General features: G+C 46.4%; 1 protein-coding gene across 7 annotated transcripts in view; it reads right to left on the bottom strand.

The window, feature by feature from the left end:
• The window catches only part of KDM2A (lysine demethylase 2A), a 79189-nt gene that overhangs the window by 15600 nt on the left and 46610 nt on the right, over positions 1 to 16979 (bottom strand). For all 7 annotated transcript variants that reach the window (XM_059722456.1, XM_059722455.1, XM_006260090.4 and 4 more), the window contains 4 exons: positions 16437 to 16590; positions 14298 to 14413; positions 13371 to 13497; positions 11417 to 11817 (listed from right to left, as the gene is read on the bottom strand). In XM_059722456.1, coding sequence (XP_059578439.1) covers positions 11417 to 11817; positions 13371 to 13497; positions 14298 to 14413; positions 16437 to 16590 — 798 coding nt within the window. The remainder of the gene's footprint in view (positions 1 to 11416; positions 11818 to 13370; positions 13498 to 14297; positions 14414 to 16436; positions 16591 to 16979) is intronic.

Here is a 16979-nt window from a genome sequence, read left to right as displayed (position 1 = left end):
AGCCTTCGGGGCTGTGCAATGTGCCTGGCTTCCTCCTACCCAACCCTCTGTCTCCAGCACTGCTGTCTTACTCTGAAACTAGAAGGGGAGGCTGTGGTGGGAAATGAGGTCCCCTTTTGTAAGAAGCAATGTGGGCTTCAACAACTGACATCCTCATCGCCTGCAATGGAGACTGGAGGAGGTGCTGAAACTATCCACGGAGAGAGTAGAACACAGACTGTTTTGGGGTGAGTACAAGGAACCACATTTTGAATTAACAGTGACTTGCACAGCCAGAAGGAGTGGGCTGTTCTAGCTCTGCAGACTAGGAAGACAGCAGCAGCCTACCATGCAATGCAGCAGGATTTAACTAGTGCCGCTGCAGAGGAATACCGAGAAGAATCAGATCACTGAAGAGGCCTGTATAGTGCAATTCTGGGCAGCAGCTAAATCCTGGCATGAATGATTACCTTGAATAAAGACAGGCTACAACCAGGACAGAGGACTAAGGATGAACATACAAGAACTTCAGATCATAAAGCCTTCCAAGTAAGGCATTGTGCTTCATGGTTGTACAGCACACAGCAGAAAGTACCGATCCCACAATGAGACTTCTGTGTCTATCATAATACCAATACTGACTATTAAGATTACATAGACGTGGTTCTTACTGGTGTTGCAGAGAGGTGGGTTCAAAACAGCTTCACTCTTATGAATAGGAGGTCCAAAAGGAACACTGAACAGCCACAAAGAAAAAACCCTTAAGACTGCACACACTGGGTGATTTATGAAGGAAATGGGTGGGTCTAGGAAGGAGGTAGCTCAAAGTTTTATAAAAACAGGAGGGAAGAAACCTCTTATTTTGCACAAAGCTAAATGATTACAACTTCCAGTTAATATATTGCAACAGGGCCATCCAACTTTGGGCAGCCAGGGGCCACATACCGGAAGGGCTATGGACTGGGGGCCCCACACGCCACAAAAGAAAGCTGGCTCCCACTTCAGTGGGACAGTGTGGACAGCTCCTTGCAGCACAGCCATCCCAGCTCCCCACTCTCCCCTTCCCAGCTGTGCACACAACCCACTTCCAGTGCAGCAGGCCCAATTCCCTTCTTTGCTACATGTGCAGTTTGGGTACTCCAGCCTCCTCCCGCCCACGGGGGCAGGAAAAACTGGGGTGGAGAGTGGCTGCATGCTAATTCAAAGGCCACAGGCAGGCCATGGGATGCCAGCTGGATAGCCCAGTACAGTGTTATACCATGGGAGTAACCTGGTGCCAGCTATGCTTTAAGACAGTGGTTCTCAACCTTTTTTTGTAAACATCAGTGGCCAGTCCCAACACAGTGCCCCTCACTCCTGACCCACTACCCCCAGGCCCTAGCCCCACAGTGTGTGGGGCAGGGGGGCCCCAAATAGCTCTCTGGAATTTTGCCAGACTGCAAGGAAAAAGTCCCTGTTTCCTACATGTTTCTCTTTTGAAGGAGAATCCATATTTAAAGTTTGTTCACAACCCCTTCATATGTTTTTGAGACACCTTTGGGTCACGACCCACAGGTTGAGAAATGCTGCTTAAGAAACCAAGGATTTTGCTTAGTGCCCAGAGGTAGAAGCGCCGTGCCCCCCCCACCATAACGTGGATTGTTGGAAGTTGTGAGAAACTAGGTAGATCTTTGCAAAAGTCCTAACAGGCGGGTGTTTGAGGATCAAGGAAGTGTTGATGCAGTGTTGTAAGCCTACAGCACTGATTGGCCAGTACGTTGTGATGCAGCTCATCCTAGGGACATCCTTTGCAATGGCAAGGATTAGGTTTTCCAGCTCTCAGGCTTCCTTAATGTCACCATTGTGTAGCAAGTCAAGCTTAGGCCACGAAAAGCATTATGTGGCAGCCCACCAAGAGTTTTGCGGAGCTGGGGAAAGCTACAGAGAGGTCTTTACAATAAAATTAAAGATGAAAGTAGGTGAGGGACATTGTTCATAGCGTCAGTGCTCTAGGGTAAACAGACTCCACTTCTCAAGCTCTACGAAGTGGTAGGAATCTGTGATAAACCAATAGAGGGTATAAGGTCAGTACAGGACCCTGCAGGAGTGTGCCTTAGATAAAGACACCCAAAAAGAAAGAGAAAGTAATTTCAAGCCACATAGAAAATAGCTCCAAAAGTGAAACCTAGACCAAATGAGCACTGAGATTTTATTGGTCCAATCTGTATGAACTAGTAGCAGAACAGGTTCAAGCCCAGCCAGTGTAGGAAAAAAAACCTGTTATATCTCTTGACCATCTCCAGTTCTAGGAAGAGTCATTTTCATCACAACCATGGCAGCTACAGGACCCCCTGGAATACAAACATTTGGGAAACTGATATACAGAGCCTGTTAGAAACTGCATACCCAGAGGTCTTTGCTGAGTGGGACGTTAAAAAGCCAGCAGATGATGGTTGAACACGGTTCAACTGCTCTCCAGGCTGTAGATATCCAAGTAGATTCTCAGACAAGGGCAGAAACTTCATGCCCATTCATCTGCAACCCCTATACAGGGAATTATTAATAAACAAGGATAAACATTTGCTTGTAAACTGATGGCACTGAATTAAAAAGTTTGAGAGATGCTACAAATACTACAGTCTGGAACAGGCACTGCTTATATCCAAGTACCTCAGCCATCTGCAGCTTTTAGTTTGCTCTTATGCCTGAAAGATGTGAAGAAGCCAAGGAATTCTGCCACATCAGGGAATACATCAAAGGCACCCTTGGGAAAAACCAGGAGCAATGACCACAAACTACTGGAAAGCTGTTTCAGGCTCAACTCTAAGAAAAACTTCTTTACAATCAGGGTGTCCAGATAGTAGAATAAACTCCCTCAGGAGGTGGTACAATCACCTACTCTGGAAATCTTCAAGAGGCAACTGTCCAGTCACCTTGCTGGGGTCACCTGACCCCAGATGTCTTTCCTGCCTAGTGCAGGGTGCTGGACCTGATGATCTTGCAAGGTCCCTTCTATCCCCTTACAATCTATGAATCCTTAAAGAGTCCTGGGAAATGGGAGCCAACACTGGAAGGTGCAGCTAGTTAAATGTTTCAAATGAGAAGTCTGGCACAAGAATTTGTGGGAAGCACCTTAGTCCCAACATAGTTAGAAAATTAAAACATGTTTACATCACACAGATAAAAGGTTTTACTTGCTAATGCTGCAGAGTAACTTAGTTGGGACTTGTCTATTAACTTTAAAGTTAATTCAGATTAAGGCAGGGGTGAATTTAGAGCACAACAGCTATTCCTACATCAGGTTGCATGGTGATATATATTTTTGAGTATGAGTGGCTTGTTCCTATTGAGCTTAATCTTCCGGGAGAGTGGATTAAACTCAAATCAGAACAAGAGAGAGTTTACATGTGGAGGTGTCCAGGACAGCTACCGTGCTTTAAAATTCACACCCTGCCTTAACTGGAGTCAACTTTCAAGTGCACAGAAATCCTTACAAAGTGGAAAGTTATGCTGGTAACATCACAGATTGCCAGCCCAAATAAATGGTTGTTGGACTCTTTACAAGCAGACACAAAGTAAGCAGCGGGGCAAAGGCTGGACCAGGGGCAGAGGGCCGCTTACTGAGTTTTGGCAAGCCATTGAGGGCCGCATGACAGGCAGCCAGGGGCAGATATATATTAATTTTCTAAATTTTTTAGGGGCCTCGTGGGCTGGATAGAATGGCCTGTTGGGCCGCGTCCAGCCTGCAGGCCGTATTTTGCCCACCCCTGGGCTGGACAATGGTGAGGGACAGTAAAGATGCCGCGTTGGGGCAAAACAGGAGGATAGAAAAACTGCAGGAGAAAAGTGACTATTACTAAGTAAGACCAGGAAGAACAGACTCTGGTACAAGCACTTCACTGCAAAGAACTCCACTTGGATACAACAATGGTTAGATTTTTCCAAAATTAAAACTGTACCATGGTTCTGCAGAGAGGCACCCTACCATGTCAGATACAGAGTTAATAAAATAACCAACAACCATCTGGCAAGTCTCATGATACTTGCACCAACAGAGATGGGAAGGTAAGAGTCGGCAGGGAATTTTGCAAGGTAAGCAGTTTCTAAATTTGATTCATCTTCTATACCATAAATTATGAAGGCAGGAACTGCAACTGCAAGGGTTTGGTCCTATTTTTCCTACTTAATGCAGGGTTTTAACTCTTAAACCAGTGGTTCTCAACCTTTTTTGGATTCAAGGCACTCTTCCATATGTTTGTGAATTAAGTGGCACCCAATTCCAAAAATAATTGATATATTACAATGCTTACCTCCTTGCTGAAGGGCTGGGCAGCATGGGTAGGGGTGGAGGAAACAGGCCAGGCAGGGACAAGCCTGAACCTGTGCTTATCTGCATAAATCTATTCACACCCCACAACACCCTTCAAAGAATCTGGCAGCATCCTGGTTGAGAATCAGGTCTTGGACATAAAAAGTATCATGTAGCAAAGATTTAAATTAAAATTGGTTAGAAAGCTGTCCTGTTAAGGTCTCTCAGCCTCACTTTTGTGGTCTCCTCAAGCAAAATTAAGGAATTGAGATTTAAAAGCCACCTTACTTACTTGTAAGATTTAGTATCTCCAAGGCCCCATGGACCAGACGAGAGTCTCTAGGCCAATTTGGGCTGAGGTGAAACCACCATGCATGGCTGGTCTGGCAGGATGCTGTATGCAGCACATTGCTCTTGTTGGCCCCCTGTGCCAAGGGCAGCCCATGTCAGCCCAGCTCCAGGGCTTGTACTGCTCATGGCATGCAAGCTGGACCTGGCACTATGGGCACTGTCTGCAGCCTAGCAAAGGCGTGTGCTACATGTGGCGCCTCACTGGACCAACCCTGCATGCTGGCTCCTGGGCCAGTCCAGATGGGGCCCGAGGACATCTGTGCATGCTGGAGTCGGTATGCAAGGCTGATCTAGCAGGACACTGCATGCATGTGTCCTGTGCAAGCCTGAACTGTGGGCATTGCCCACAGTGCTAGATCCAGTCAGTGCACCACAAACAGTCCAAGCAGTAGAGTGGGGCTGGCATGTGTTGCATGTGGCACATGGGCTGGACATATTGCCACAAGCACTGCACACAGCACTGGGGACAGGTACAGGCACAGGGTGTATGCTACATGTGATGCCCTGCCTGACTGGCTGTGTGCGCTAACTCTGGCATGGCCTGATCCAGACTATGTCTGGAGCCAGCATGCAGGGCCAGTTTGGCATGTGTCCCTGACTGACCCTTTGTACCATGTACAGCATCAGGTTCAGCCCAAATGCCAGACCAAGTCTGCATGCCACACACAGGCATACAAGGTCAGTCCAAGACCCACGGGTCATATGTTTGACACCCCTGTTCCAAGGGAAAGAGGACTTCAACATTTATTATTGAATCACTTCAGTTTGACAACTGGGACGCCCATGCCCACTAAGGGACAGGGAGGTCTGGGTGAGGGAGATTCCCTGCCCTCCATCAATGCAGACCTCGTGAAGGAACACCTTGAGAAGCTGAATACTTTCAAGTCAGCAGGCCCTGACAATATACACCCGTGTACTCAAGGAGCTGGCAAGCATCATAGCCCAGCCTCTGGCACAGATCTTTGAGAACTCCTGGCACTCTGGAGTAGCGCCCAAAGACTGGAAGAAGGCCAACGTGGTGCCCATCTTCAAGAAAGGGAGAAAAGTGGATCCGGCAAATCCCAGGGAAGGTCTTAGAAAAGTTTATTAAAGAGGCCATCCTTAATGGACTGGCTGACACCAGCATCCTGAGGGATAGCCAGCACGGGTTTGTTGTGGGTAGGTCTTGCATGACCAATCTCCTTTCCTTCTACGACCAGGTGACCCATCACCTGGACAAGGGAGAAGAGATTGATGTCATATATCTTGACTTCAAAAAAGCCTTTGATCTGGTATCCCATGATCACCTCTTGGCAAAACTAGCCAATTGTGGCCTTGAGTCTACCACGATCCGCTGGCTGGGAAACTGGCTCCATAGATTCATAGATGTTAGGGTCGGAAGGGACCTCAATAGATCATCGAGTCCGACCCCCTGCATAAGCAGGAAAGAGTGCTGGGTCTAGATGACCCCAGCTAGATACTCATCTAACCTCCTCTTGAAGACCCCCAGGGTAGGGGACAGCACCACCTCCCTTGGGAGCTCGTTCCAGACCTTGGCCACTTGAACTGTGAAGAAGTTCTTCCTAATGTCCAATCTAAATCTGCTCTCTGCTAGCTTGTGGCCATTATTTCTTGTAACCCCCGGGGGCGCCTTGGTGAATAAATCCTTACCAATTCCCTTCTGTGCCCCCGTGATGAACTTATAGGCAGTCACAAGGTCGCCTCTCAACCTTCTCTTGCGGAGGCTGAAAAGGTCCAGTTTCTCTAGTCTCTCCTCGTAGGGCTTGGTCTGCAGGCCCTTGACCATACGAGCTGCCCTTCTCTGGACCCTCTCCAGGTGTGAGACCTCTCCATGGTCGGACCCAGAGGGTGGTAATTGACGGAAGTCAATCGTCATAGTGCCCTGTGACCAGTGGGGTCCCTCAAGGCTCTGTCCTAGGATCCATATTGTTCAACATCTTCATTAACGATGTGGACACTGGAGTCAGAAGAGGACTGGCCAAGTTTGCCGACGACACCAAACTTTGGGATAAAGCATCCACACCTAAAGACAGGAGGGCGATCCAGGCTGACCTGGACAGGCTCAGCAAATGGGTGGATGAGAACCTGATGGTGTTTAACACTGAAAAATGCAAGGTTTTCCACTATGGGAGGAAAAACCTGCAGCATCCTTATAGGCTCAGCAGTGCTACGCTGGCTAGTACTACAGAAGAAAGAGACTTGGGGGTCATCACTGACCACAAGATGAACATAAGCCTTCAATGGGATGCTGCAGCTAGTAAAGTAACCAAAACGCTGGCTTGCATCCATAGATGCTTCTTAAGCAAATCCCGGGACCTCATTCTCCCCTTGTACTTGGGCTTGGTGAGGCCGCAGCTGGAACACTGTGTCCAGTTTTGGGCCCCACAATTGAAAGAGGATGTGGAGAAGCTTGAGAGAGTCCAGAGAAAAGCCACGTGCATGATCAGAGGTCAGGAAAACAGACCTTACGATGACGGGCTGAGAGCTACGGGGCTCTTTAGCCTAGAAAAGAGCAGGATCAGGGGTGATCTTATGGCCACCTATAAGTTTATCAGGGGTGACCACCAGTATCTGGGGGAACGTTTGTTCACCAGAGCACCCTGAGGGATGAGGAGGTTGAACGGTTATAAACTACTGCAAGACCGTTTCAGGCTGGACATAAGGAAGAATTTCTTTACTGTCCAAACCCCCAAGGTCTGGAATAGCCTGCCATCGGACAGGGCAAGCACCTACATTGAACGCTTTCAAGAAAAAATTGGATGCTTATCTTGCTGGGATCCTATGACCCCAGCTGACTTCCTGCCTTCGGGCGGGGACTGGACTCGATCTTCCGAGGCCTAATGTCTATGAAACATTAATGCCAACTAGCTTTTCTTGTGTCAAGTTGTGTGTTGGTTTTTTTTATGCTGAAAGGTGTCCAGAATCTAAGTTGTAACTCTCATGGCTGAAGAAAAAAAGCTTTTAAAGATACAGACCCAATGTATTCACCAGCCAAGAGCAGAACCTTTCACAAGAGAGTTTTATGGAAATGCCACTTGGCTCAGGTGTTCTGACTAGTCTGCACTGCTTTTCACCAACTGATCTGGAATGCGTGACTGACTGGAACATTTTGTATATTACAAAATCTTAGATAAGCGTACAATGGTTTTTAAAAATATGGCCAGCACCAAGTAATCTAGAGGCAAACTCATCAGGCCCCATAAGCCAGAGGCAGGGTACAGGGGCAGCCTGTGGGCTGGTCTGGGCCCTCAGACCAACCCTGTGTGCCACATGCATGTGTCAGTCTGGGACACTACATGCAGTGCACGGGACCAGTTGAAACCCACAGGCAATGCTATAGGCTGAATGATAGAGCCCCACAGGCCACATCTTTGACACCCCTGAAGTAATTCACAAGACCAAACCACTGTGTATAGCAAGGTTATCCAAATCTGAGCAGTTGAGGGCCGCAGACCTGCTGGCCAAACACCACATGAGTTACATGCCTCCTAAGTCACACAGGCACCCCCCACTGAACTGCATCATGCCATGTGAGACCCCTCCTGCTGTACTGCATGGGGTCCACCAGGTTCCTCAGAACCTCCCCACTAGCAGATTCCCTCAGCCCTGTGGGCTTGGCCACACTGCCGTGCCCCATCCCCAGGGGCAGGAGTAAGAAGTGGAAGTTAGAGGATGAAAAGGGAGCCCTGAGACACTGGTGGCAGCAGCAGGAGCACCAGGGAGAGTAGCACCCAGAAGGGGAGCCCAGAGGCCATAGGTTAACTCCCTGGCAGCCACATGCAGCCTGTGGGCTGCCAACTGGACAGACCTGGTTTATGGTACAATCTGCTAGGCATTTTAAAAACAGTGTATTAGATGTTCAGAGGACAGTGACAGTCTCCTTTTAAACTTTTTAAAAAGTCAAGAACAGAAAATCTCTCTCTAAAGTCTTAGATCATACACAAACACTTGATATATATCAGTTATGGCCGCTGGACACATAATATACCATAAGGCAGAAAAGCAAAGAAATCAAAAGTTAAACCATCCAACAGTACATACACTCTGCTTGTTCATGCAAAGGCATTTTACCACTAATATAACTAACAAACACCAGGAACACCAGCCTTCCAGTATCCCTTTCCCAAATTAGGAGGAGGCTGGCCTTTCCAAGCTATATAGAAGAGTTGGGGATGGGGTGCTAGAAGGGTAGCAGAGTTACTGAGATGGAATTTAACACTGTTTGCTCTTTTGTTTAAGGGACAGAAAACAAGAAAGGGAAATGGCCCAAGAGGAGAAAGAGGCCTTTGGAAAGCAAATTATGGATACGACTAGAGTCCAGCCTGCTCTCCCTGGTTTTAGCAACGGTTAACATTTTGGAAACAGGTCTACCTGATGTAAAGAATGGTGGAAAACAGGGAGAAGGGGGAAAAATTGCTTAGCCTGTCTAGGAGAACCTGCCAGATCTCCAATCCTCTGCAAAATAACCAAATAGAAACACAGCCCAGTCAGTCTGTAACAAGGAAAGAATGAGTGCTGATGACCAGCGACCCCTCCCACCTATCATGGTTAAAGCTAGAATGGAGGACACCCTCATATGAACATTCTTGCAAACTTTCAGAACTCAGAGATGAAGAAACCAGCAAAAAGTGCTTTGTTAGGACATGTTATTCTGCCAGTGACCAGATTACTGCCTTTACAATCCCAAAACCTGGGATCCAAATTTCATTCAACTCTCACTTTGAGTCCAGAGCTCACATATGCATCACTTGTACATCTCTGTACACCAACATCCCCAGTGGTAATGGATTACAAGTCATAAAGAACATTATTCCCCAGTGATGGCACTGCTTATGTTTCCATCACACACTTTCCCCACTCTAGCCTTACACAACTATTTCAGATTTGGGATCTCACTATGTCTATAAAACAAATGGAAATGCCATGGGCACATGCACATGCACAGTCCCCTCCCCCCCCCCCCCACTTTGCAAATGTATTTATGACAGATCTCAGTCTGCTTCCTCTGCAGCTGCCCTCTTTATCTACCTGTTATACCTAAGATACACTGATGACATATTTACCCTGTGGATAAATGGGAAGGAACCTCTAAAGAAATTCCACCAGGACTTTAACAATTTCCACTCTCCCAGCAAACTGACTCTCGAATACTCTACCCAAATTAATTTCTTAAACCCCACTGCAAAGCTTTGCAATGGCCACATCACTACTATGTTGCATCAGAAACCAACCATCTATTACAGCTACCTCCATGCCACCATCTTTCAACCTAAGCATATCACTAAATCCATCACCTACAGCCAAGCTCTATGTTACAGCTGTATCTGCTCTGTTGCCAGCAGCCATGAGGCACACCTTAGGAATCTGGAACAAGACTTCCTACACTTATCATACAATCCCAGAACTGTAGCCATTCAAAAAAATCAGAGTCAGACTTGGACCTCACTCCAACCTGCTACAATACCAACTCTGTAATGTGGACAACAGAATCCCCCGGTCATCAAATACAGCCTAACGCTTGAAAACCTCTAGCTTCTTTTAAAATGACGACCATCTTAAGGCAGCCTTGGGGGGAAAAGCCCGTCCTGGCCTATAGACAGCCCCCACCATCCTCTTCTCCCATCTCAAACAAGGTCTCTTAAGCAACTGACTACCTAATGCCAAGTCACTAGGTCTTGCTTCAGATCCAGATACCAGCTTTGCTCCCTCATCAACACAGACCACATCATCACTGAACCAAACCACATAAAATGTAACTTGCAGGGTTCATTCACCTGTTTAGTACCTGTCTGCTGTTTACATTGGGCAGCTGGGGCAATCCTTAAGTGAAAGAAGAATGGATATCTATTTGACATCAATTCCAGAAAAGTACAAAAATTTATCGGGCAGATCTCTTTAACTTCCCTGGACAGTCCATCACTACCCTCAATGTAGCTGTCCTTATATAATAAAACTTTCAAAGCCACTTTGAACAGGAAAATGCAGAACAAGAAATCAACCACAATCATTATTGGATTGTGTTAACCATGGTCTCTACAAAAGACTACGGGTTCTTACCCCATAACCTGGGACAGCTGTTAGCTCTAACAGTTTATTCCTGTATCACTCAATGTGTTAACTGCCTTATCCTTACTGACCTTTTAAACCAGTCCTTTGTTTCTCTCAGCAGTGCCCCCTCTCTCTGTACTTCTCCACTGTATTTAAATTCCTCCCTATTTTACATCCTTTCTTACTCCAAAGCCCACAGCATGATGAAACAGGCTGTCACCTATGAAAGTCCATGCCTCTGAACCAATGATCCTCTACGGTGTCAGCCTGTACTGCCTTCTGTCTGACTTCAAGCTAGCATGGCTAATCACCTTTATACACATCACTTGGTAAGGTGAGTAGTTATGTTTTCCTTTCAAAATATGAACAAGGACCATATCATTCCCAACATATAAAGGCAGGCAATATCAAGACAGGGGACAGCACATTTAGAAAAAAATGATCCCACAGGGCTCATGTCAGATTTCTAGAACACCCCAAAAGATCAAAACAGAGTACACTCGCATAACATAGCATGGGGCAGTTTAAAAAAAAAATGTGTAAAAGCCCTGCTTTGGATCAATTAGCTGACTTCATGATTTCAGCTATAAGCTGGTAAAGGGAAGTTCTTGCACGACTCTCACTTCCCCATCACCCCGAGCACTGCAGCAAGCCAGGTGCTTCCTGGCATTACTTGCTTTCATACACTAACAAGTGCTGGCAACAGAATATAGGACTCTATTGAGCAGAGGTGCCTCAGCTGCTACATACCTTGACATCAGCTATGAGGGCATCCTCATCTTCTATGCCTGTGGGGACACACTTCTTGTGCAGGGGCAGAGACTCCAGCTTGTCCATCAGGCAGCGCAGCCCTTCCAGCTCAAACTGAGTCAGGTGCACTTTGTTGCTCTTGTGTGGACTGCTGGCGAGGGGGTCCCAGGCCTGGCCATTCTGAGGGGCCCGGCTGGAGTCAGAGGAGTCCGTGGATGGGGTTTTCTTAAGGCCTGGCAGACTCCTGCAGCCTTTGCTTAGTTCGTCATAGTCTAGGTTGGCACCATTGGCCACAGGGCTTGTGAGGACTGACCGTCTGGTGACCGGGCGTCGTGGCTCCTTATCAGGTGCATCCTCCTCTTCATCCACATTTCCTGACTCTGAGGAGCTCAACTCCATATCTGCCAATGCCATAGGGAAAAAGAGCAATGAGAGAAGCAGAGATGTAGGCCCAGCCAACCAATTAGCTCATGGGATGCTTCAATTTTTCAGGTTCTTCTACTACGTGGGAAACTCCAGAAACTGCCTGAGTAGTCAAAAAAGAGTATCCTTATTTCCAAAAAGTGCTAAATATAAATCAGCTTGCTCCTAGACTGAGAGAAGAGAGGGATTGAGAGTATTGCCATTACTACAGGAGTGTTACAACAAGTCTGCTCTAACCACTGTTTCACCACACTGCTGCTAGGGGAGAAACTGAGAGAACAGGTACAGGCAGTCCTCAGACTTACGACACAACTGGTTACTGAAAACTGTGTCTTAAGTCGAAATGTTGCAATTCAGAACCAATTTTCTTATAAAAAAAATGTTATAAATGGGGGATTGGTTCCTGTACCAAGGCCCGATACCCCATTTTCACCAAAAATACCCCAGAATTTTGTACTAGATTAATTATAGATGAGTAATATAGCTATATTAATGTATTTATATCGCAAATAGCAATCATATTGATCTGGAAGGACTTATTTGAGGTGACTTTGCTGGACTTTTTGAAACGCTCTTGGATGGACTTTTTGAAGGGTTCTTGACTGGAGTCTTCTCAGGAGTCTTGGCTGCAGGTTTTTCTGGAGTCTTGTCTGCTTTCTTAAAGAAAGTGTCCAAGGAAGTTTGGACAGATGTTCTCCAGGGAGATGAGCGACGCAGCGAACTTGTTCGCTGGTGTGGCGTCGCATCGGATCAAGCGTTGTGAAGTCGAAACTGATGTCAAAGTTGAAACAGGGTGTCAATTTATAAATGTTATAAGTGCAAAACGTTGTAACTCGAAAAGTTGTAAGTCGAGGACTGCCTGTACTGACCATGCTTAGACTGGAAAAGCCAGGACTGTGTGCAGTAGTCTACTCCAGATTGACCAGATTAAACTACTGAAGAACACAGACCAGGAAAACCTGCGAGCCTTGCCTTTGATGGAATCCTCTGGCTAGAAATCAGAGCCCCAGAAACTCTATGGCTGCCATGAAAGATGCCCCTGAAGGGCTGTTCACCTCCATTTAGGGAGTAAGGTTTCACATTGCCCTGTACTGACTATATGGATCTAGCTATAAAATCACCAGACACCCTTGCAACTTTCACTCTAAAGTTCATAGACAGTAGCATAAATGCAGCCCATTGTGAGGTTCCAGACTTTTCCTTGAAGCCATATCATGGGAGTAGGAGGAAACAGAAAGGTAGCTTGTTTTGACTCGTGGCTAAAAATCACATCTCCTTCTCCCGGTCTGCAGTCTCCCTCCAGCCCCACACTGAACCTGATCCCCTTAAATATAGCTAACAGGAAAGAGAGGAAATACCCATAAAAACCACCCTGTGAAATTAAGGAAGCAATCCTCCTGAATTCCCCCACCAGAGCCCTCCCCACCCTGCCACTCAGACAGCCAGATGGTGCATCAGAGGGGAAGCAAAGGAAACTGCTTTAGCACGGCGAGGAAGGGGTCAGGACGAAAACTCAGGCAGTAGCTCTCACCCATGCTGAGTGACTCCTTCTGGAAGTCCTTGGTCAGGTGGGAGCGGTTGGTGATACAGTAGACATAGCGTTCCAGCACATACCAGCACATCTCATAGTAGAAGGGATAGCGAAACTTGTTTGGGACCTGAGAAGGGGTGTAAGAGGCAAAAGATAACAGAAGGAAAGGGATCAATTACGTTCCTAAATATAGAGCAGCAGAGTTTAACAATGCTTCAATCATCACACAGAACAGGTTTATTCTGGGGGTGGGAACTGCAAGTACACATAACAACCAACACTTAAGAGCACTTTCAGCAGCCTGGCACAAACCTCCTCATGCCGGAAGGAGTCACCAGGTGTCAGACAAAGACACAGTTCACTTCCTAGTTATTAGCATTTCATTCTTTATTGTTTAGGGTCAGGGATCTTTGCTACACTTACTTTTAAATAAACTCCCTCCTAATTAGTTTGGCAATAGTAGTAAAGTAGTGAAAGGTCACCTATACACCCAAGCAGTTCAGCTCAGATTTATAAGCTGCCTTTGGCTTCAATAATCTTTTCTGACTAGTCAAAATCTAGTGCAGAACTGCAAAGTAGCACAGGAAGCACGTGGAAATGCAAAACCAACGACACTTGAATGACCCCACTGACTAGCAAACAATGTGCCTTTCCTTACACCTAATAGGGTTACAGAGTTCCACTGCTAGTGAGTCAGGGGGACTTGGGTCGCCCCAAATTAAGACTGGATTGAAGCTCCTGGCTTTGAAGTTAACAGCTTGTGTGTCATTTCTACACACCCCCAAGCCAGGCAGCCATTCCTCCTATGTTCTTATTTGACACAGTAAATAATCAGTCTGAAAGCCACTGTGTTGGTTTCTATGGCTTTCCCCTGCACCAAGGGAGTCTTAATGCACGTCACCTGCCAGCCCTCCTAAAACACCTTACCCGTGTTCGATCTTCAATGCTGTAGATTCGCAGCTGCATGGGGATGTTGAAGCTGTGCAGGAAGTTGCCTCCAAAAACCAAAGTATCAGTGGGAGTGTACACAGCATGGATCCAACCTACAAGAGAAAGGAGAAGGACCGTGAGAAGGGGAAAGCTTATAGAGAACTAGCCTGTGAATGAGGCTGCATCAGGTGCCACCCTCTTTTCTAAAGAGCTCACTAACATGGAAGCAAAATTTGCTGATGCCATCACCTTCAATAATGCTAGAAGCATGAGAACCATTTCTAACTGTTCCATTCACTTCACATAACCATACAACCCCACTGCCCTTTTTGGGTGTAAGAGTGAAGAGCCCCATCAACTTTAATCCAGGAAAAAATTAATAATGTGTGGCCCAGGTATCAAAAGTTTGGGAAGCACTCACCTAAAATACTCCCCAGGCCCCATTCATCAAGAGCCTTGAAATGCTGGAGCTGTAGAGTCTCACAGCAATCAACTCATCCTTCTATTCGCCCACTACCCGTTGCCACGTTCTCATCTTGACCTTCACTGCCATTCACTTGCATTATATTCAGCTGTATGCTTAACACTCATTTGATATCTTCATGTTTACCACCCTCATCTACCTCATTCAAGTCAGTCTGAAGTTTTACCTCAGCTTTCCTTCAGCCTGCTGTATGTCTCAGACAGAAGGCCTACCCTTGGACAAGTGGACCAGCTTTAAAACTGTCTTTTCCTTAGCTTGTCTGTCAAGAAACCAGGTGCTTCACTTATTCCTAGCCCTGGAACGCCTTTGGCTACGAGCTATTTGTCACACTGTTGTTCTATGATTCTCCCCAGATTACTGCTGCAGTGCCCTAGTCAGCTAGCTTCAGCTCCTCTGACCTTCATTCCTACCTCTACACTTCCAGCTCCCCAGACTCCAGCATCAGCAGAATGCTGATGTCATTTTCTCATATGAAGCAGTGTAATACCATTACTCATTTCCTAAATTCATGTACTAGCTCCCTCACAAAAGCTCAAAACAATCCTTTAGTTAAGGTCCCTAGAGTTGCTAGAGCCAACCTTGTAGACCCACCCCACCCTACCCCACCCCCCGACTCACCTCCACTTGATATCTGCAAACCTGCAATGTTCCCCAAGCTATCTGAAAAAGCTTGCCTGTATTGGATTCAGCTGAATGTTTGAAGGAAGAAGGACAATTTTGGCAAAATAGAGCAGGAATGGCCTTCACAAGGTCATCTAGTTCAGCTCCCTGCTCAAGGCAGGATCATCCCTGGCTTAAACCATCCCTTCAAAATGTCTGTCCAACCTGCTCTTGAAATTTCCAGGGAAAAAGAGTCCACAACTTCTCTAGGCAGACTGCTCTAATACTTGACCACCCTCAGAAACAGAATGGTCCTCTTAATTTTCAACCTACATTTCCTCTACTGCAGCTTGAGGCCACTGCTCCTAGTCCTAGTCTCTATGGTCACAAAGAAAAGTCCATCTACATCCTCTCTATAAATGCCCTTTGGGTATTGAAGACTGCTATCAAGTCCACCCTCAGTCTTCTCTTCTCCAGACTAAATATCCCTAGTTCTTTTACTCTTTCTTCATAAAAAACATGCTTTCCAGGCCCCTAATAATTTTCTTGCTCTCTGCTGGACTCTTTCCTCTGCCCTTTTACTATACAATCTCTCTTCTCTGATGTACATGGTGCCTTAAAGCAGGGTCAGGGCAACTATTTAACTTGGCAATGTTTTGGGAATTAATGAAAGCTACAAGACAACTGAGCTGTGTCATACTCCTCTCTTGCAGCTACTCACTACAGTGATGGTCCCCAACCTTTGCTGGCCCATGGATAATAGTAAGCAAGTAATGCACCACAGGCAACATCAGTGATTGCCTTGTCAATATAAAGAAATACATATCTGTGGGAAGCTAAAGTGAATAATGGAGGTCTTACTCAATATGTCTATGAACCACAGGTTGGCAGTGACTGCTACAGAAGAAATTCAAGGAGAAGTCATACTATTCTGATCGTGTCCTGCAGAGAGCTCAGTCTCCCAACCCACCCTCTGTAACTGACCCCTGCCAGAGACACTCTTCTACAAGGAGCAATATACCCTGGCAGGTCTTCCTGTTCCCCATTCGTACCTGAAGGGATGACGAATGTATAGCCCTGCTTGAGCTCAATACGCTGACATTCTGACACTCGATCACCAAGGAAGATGTCTCCCTGTTTCCCAGACAGTAGCCAATTCTCATAAAGCTCCAGGTTCTGGGGTGTAGGGGGGATCAACCAGAAGATCTGCAAATGTAAAGAGAACCCAAGACAGTTAACAGTCTGGACAGCCACCTCCCTCTCCCCCCGCCCTTCGCTTTTGGTTTCTTGCAATTTTTCTGCTCTCTTTCAAATGCCAGAACACCAAATTTCCATCCATAGTGGGATCCCCAGACAGGGTGGTTTTAACTGAATGACCAGGAAATGTGTATTCTATTAAAGATGGCTGGCAATTAGCAAAATGACAGATTTCCAATTTAAGAAATGTGCCAAGGACTGCACATTAGTCCAGGCATGGGGATATTCAGCACATTCTCATCTTCAAGAAACAGTGTCAAGTAATACAAAACAAATTCAAGACTAGGCAGGCATATATGGGACAAGTTCATGATGACCATGTTCCTGGGGCACTCTCT

The sequence above is a fragment of the Alligator mississippiensis genome, chromosome 2 (assembly GCF_030867095.1).
Source record: "Alligator mississippiensis isolate rAllMis1 chromosome 2, rAllMis1, whole genome shotgun sequence".
Lineage (NCBI taxonomy): Eukaryota > Metazoa > Chordata > Crocodylia > Alligatoridae > Alligator > Alligator mississippiensis.
The sequence above is the reverse complement of the archived record's forward strand: the minus strand, read 5'-3'. Positions and strand labels throughout refer to the sequence as shown.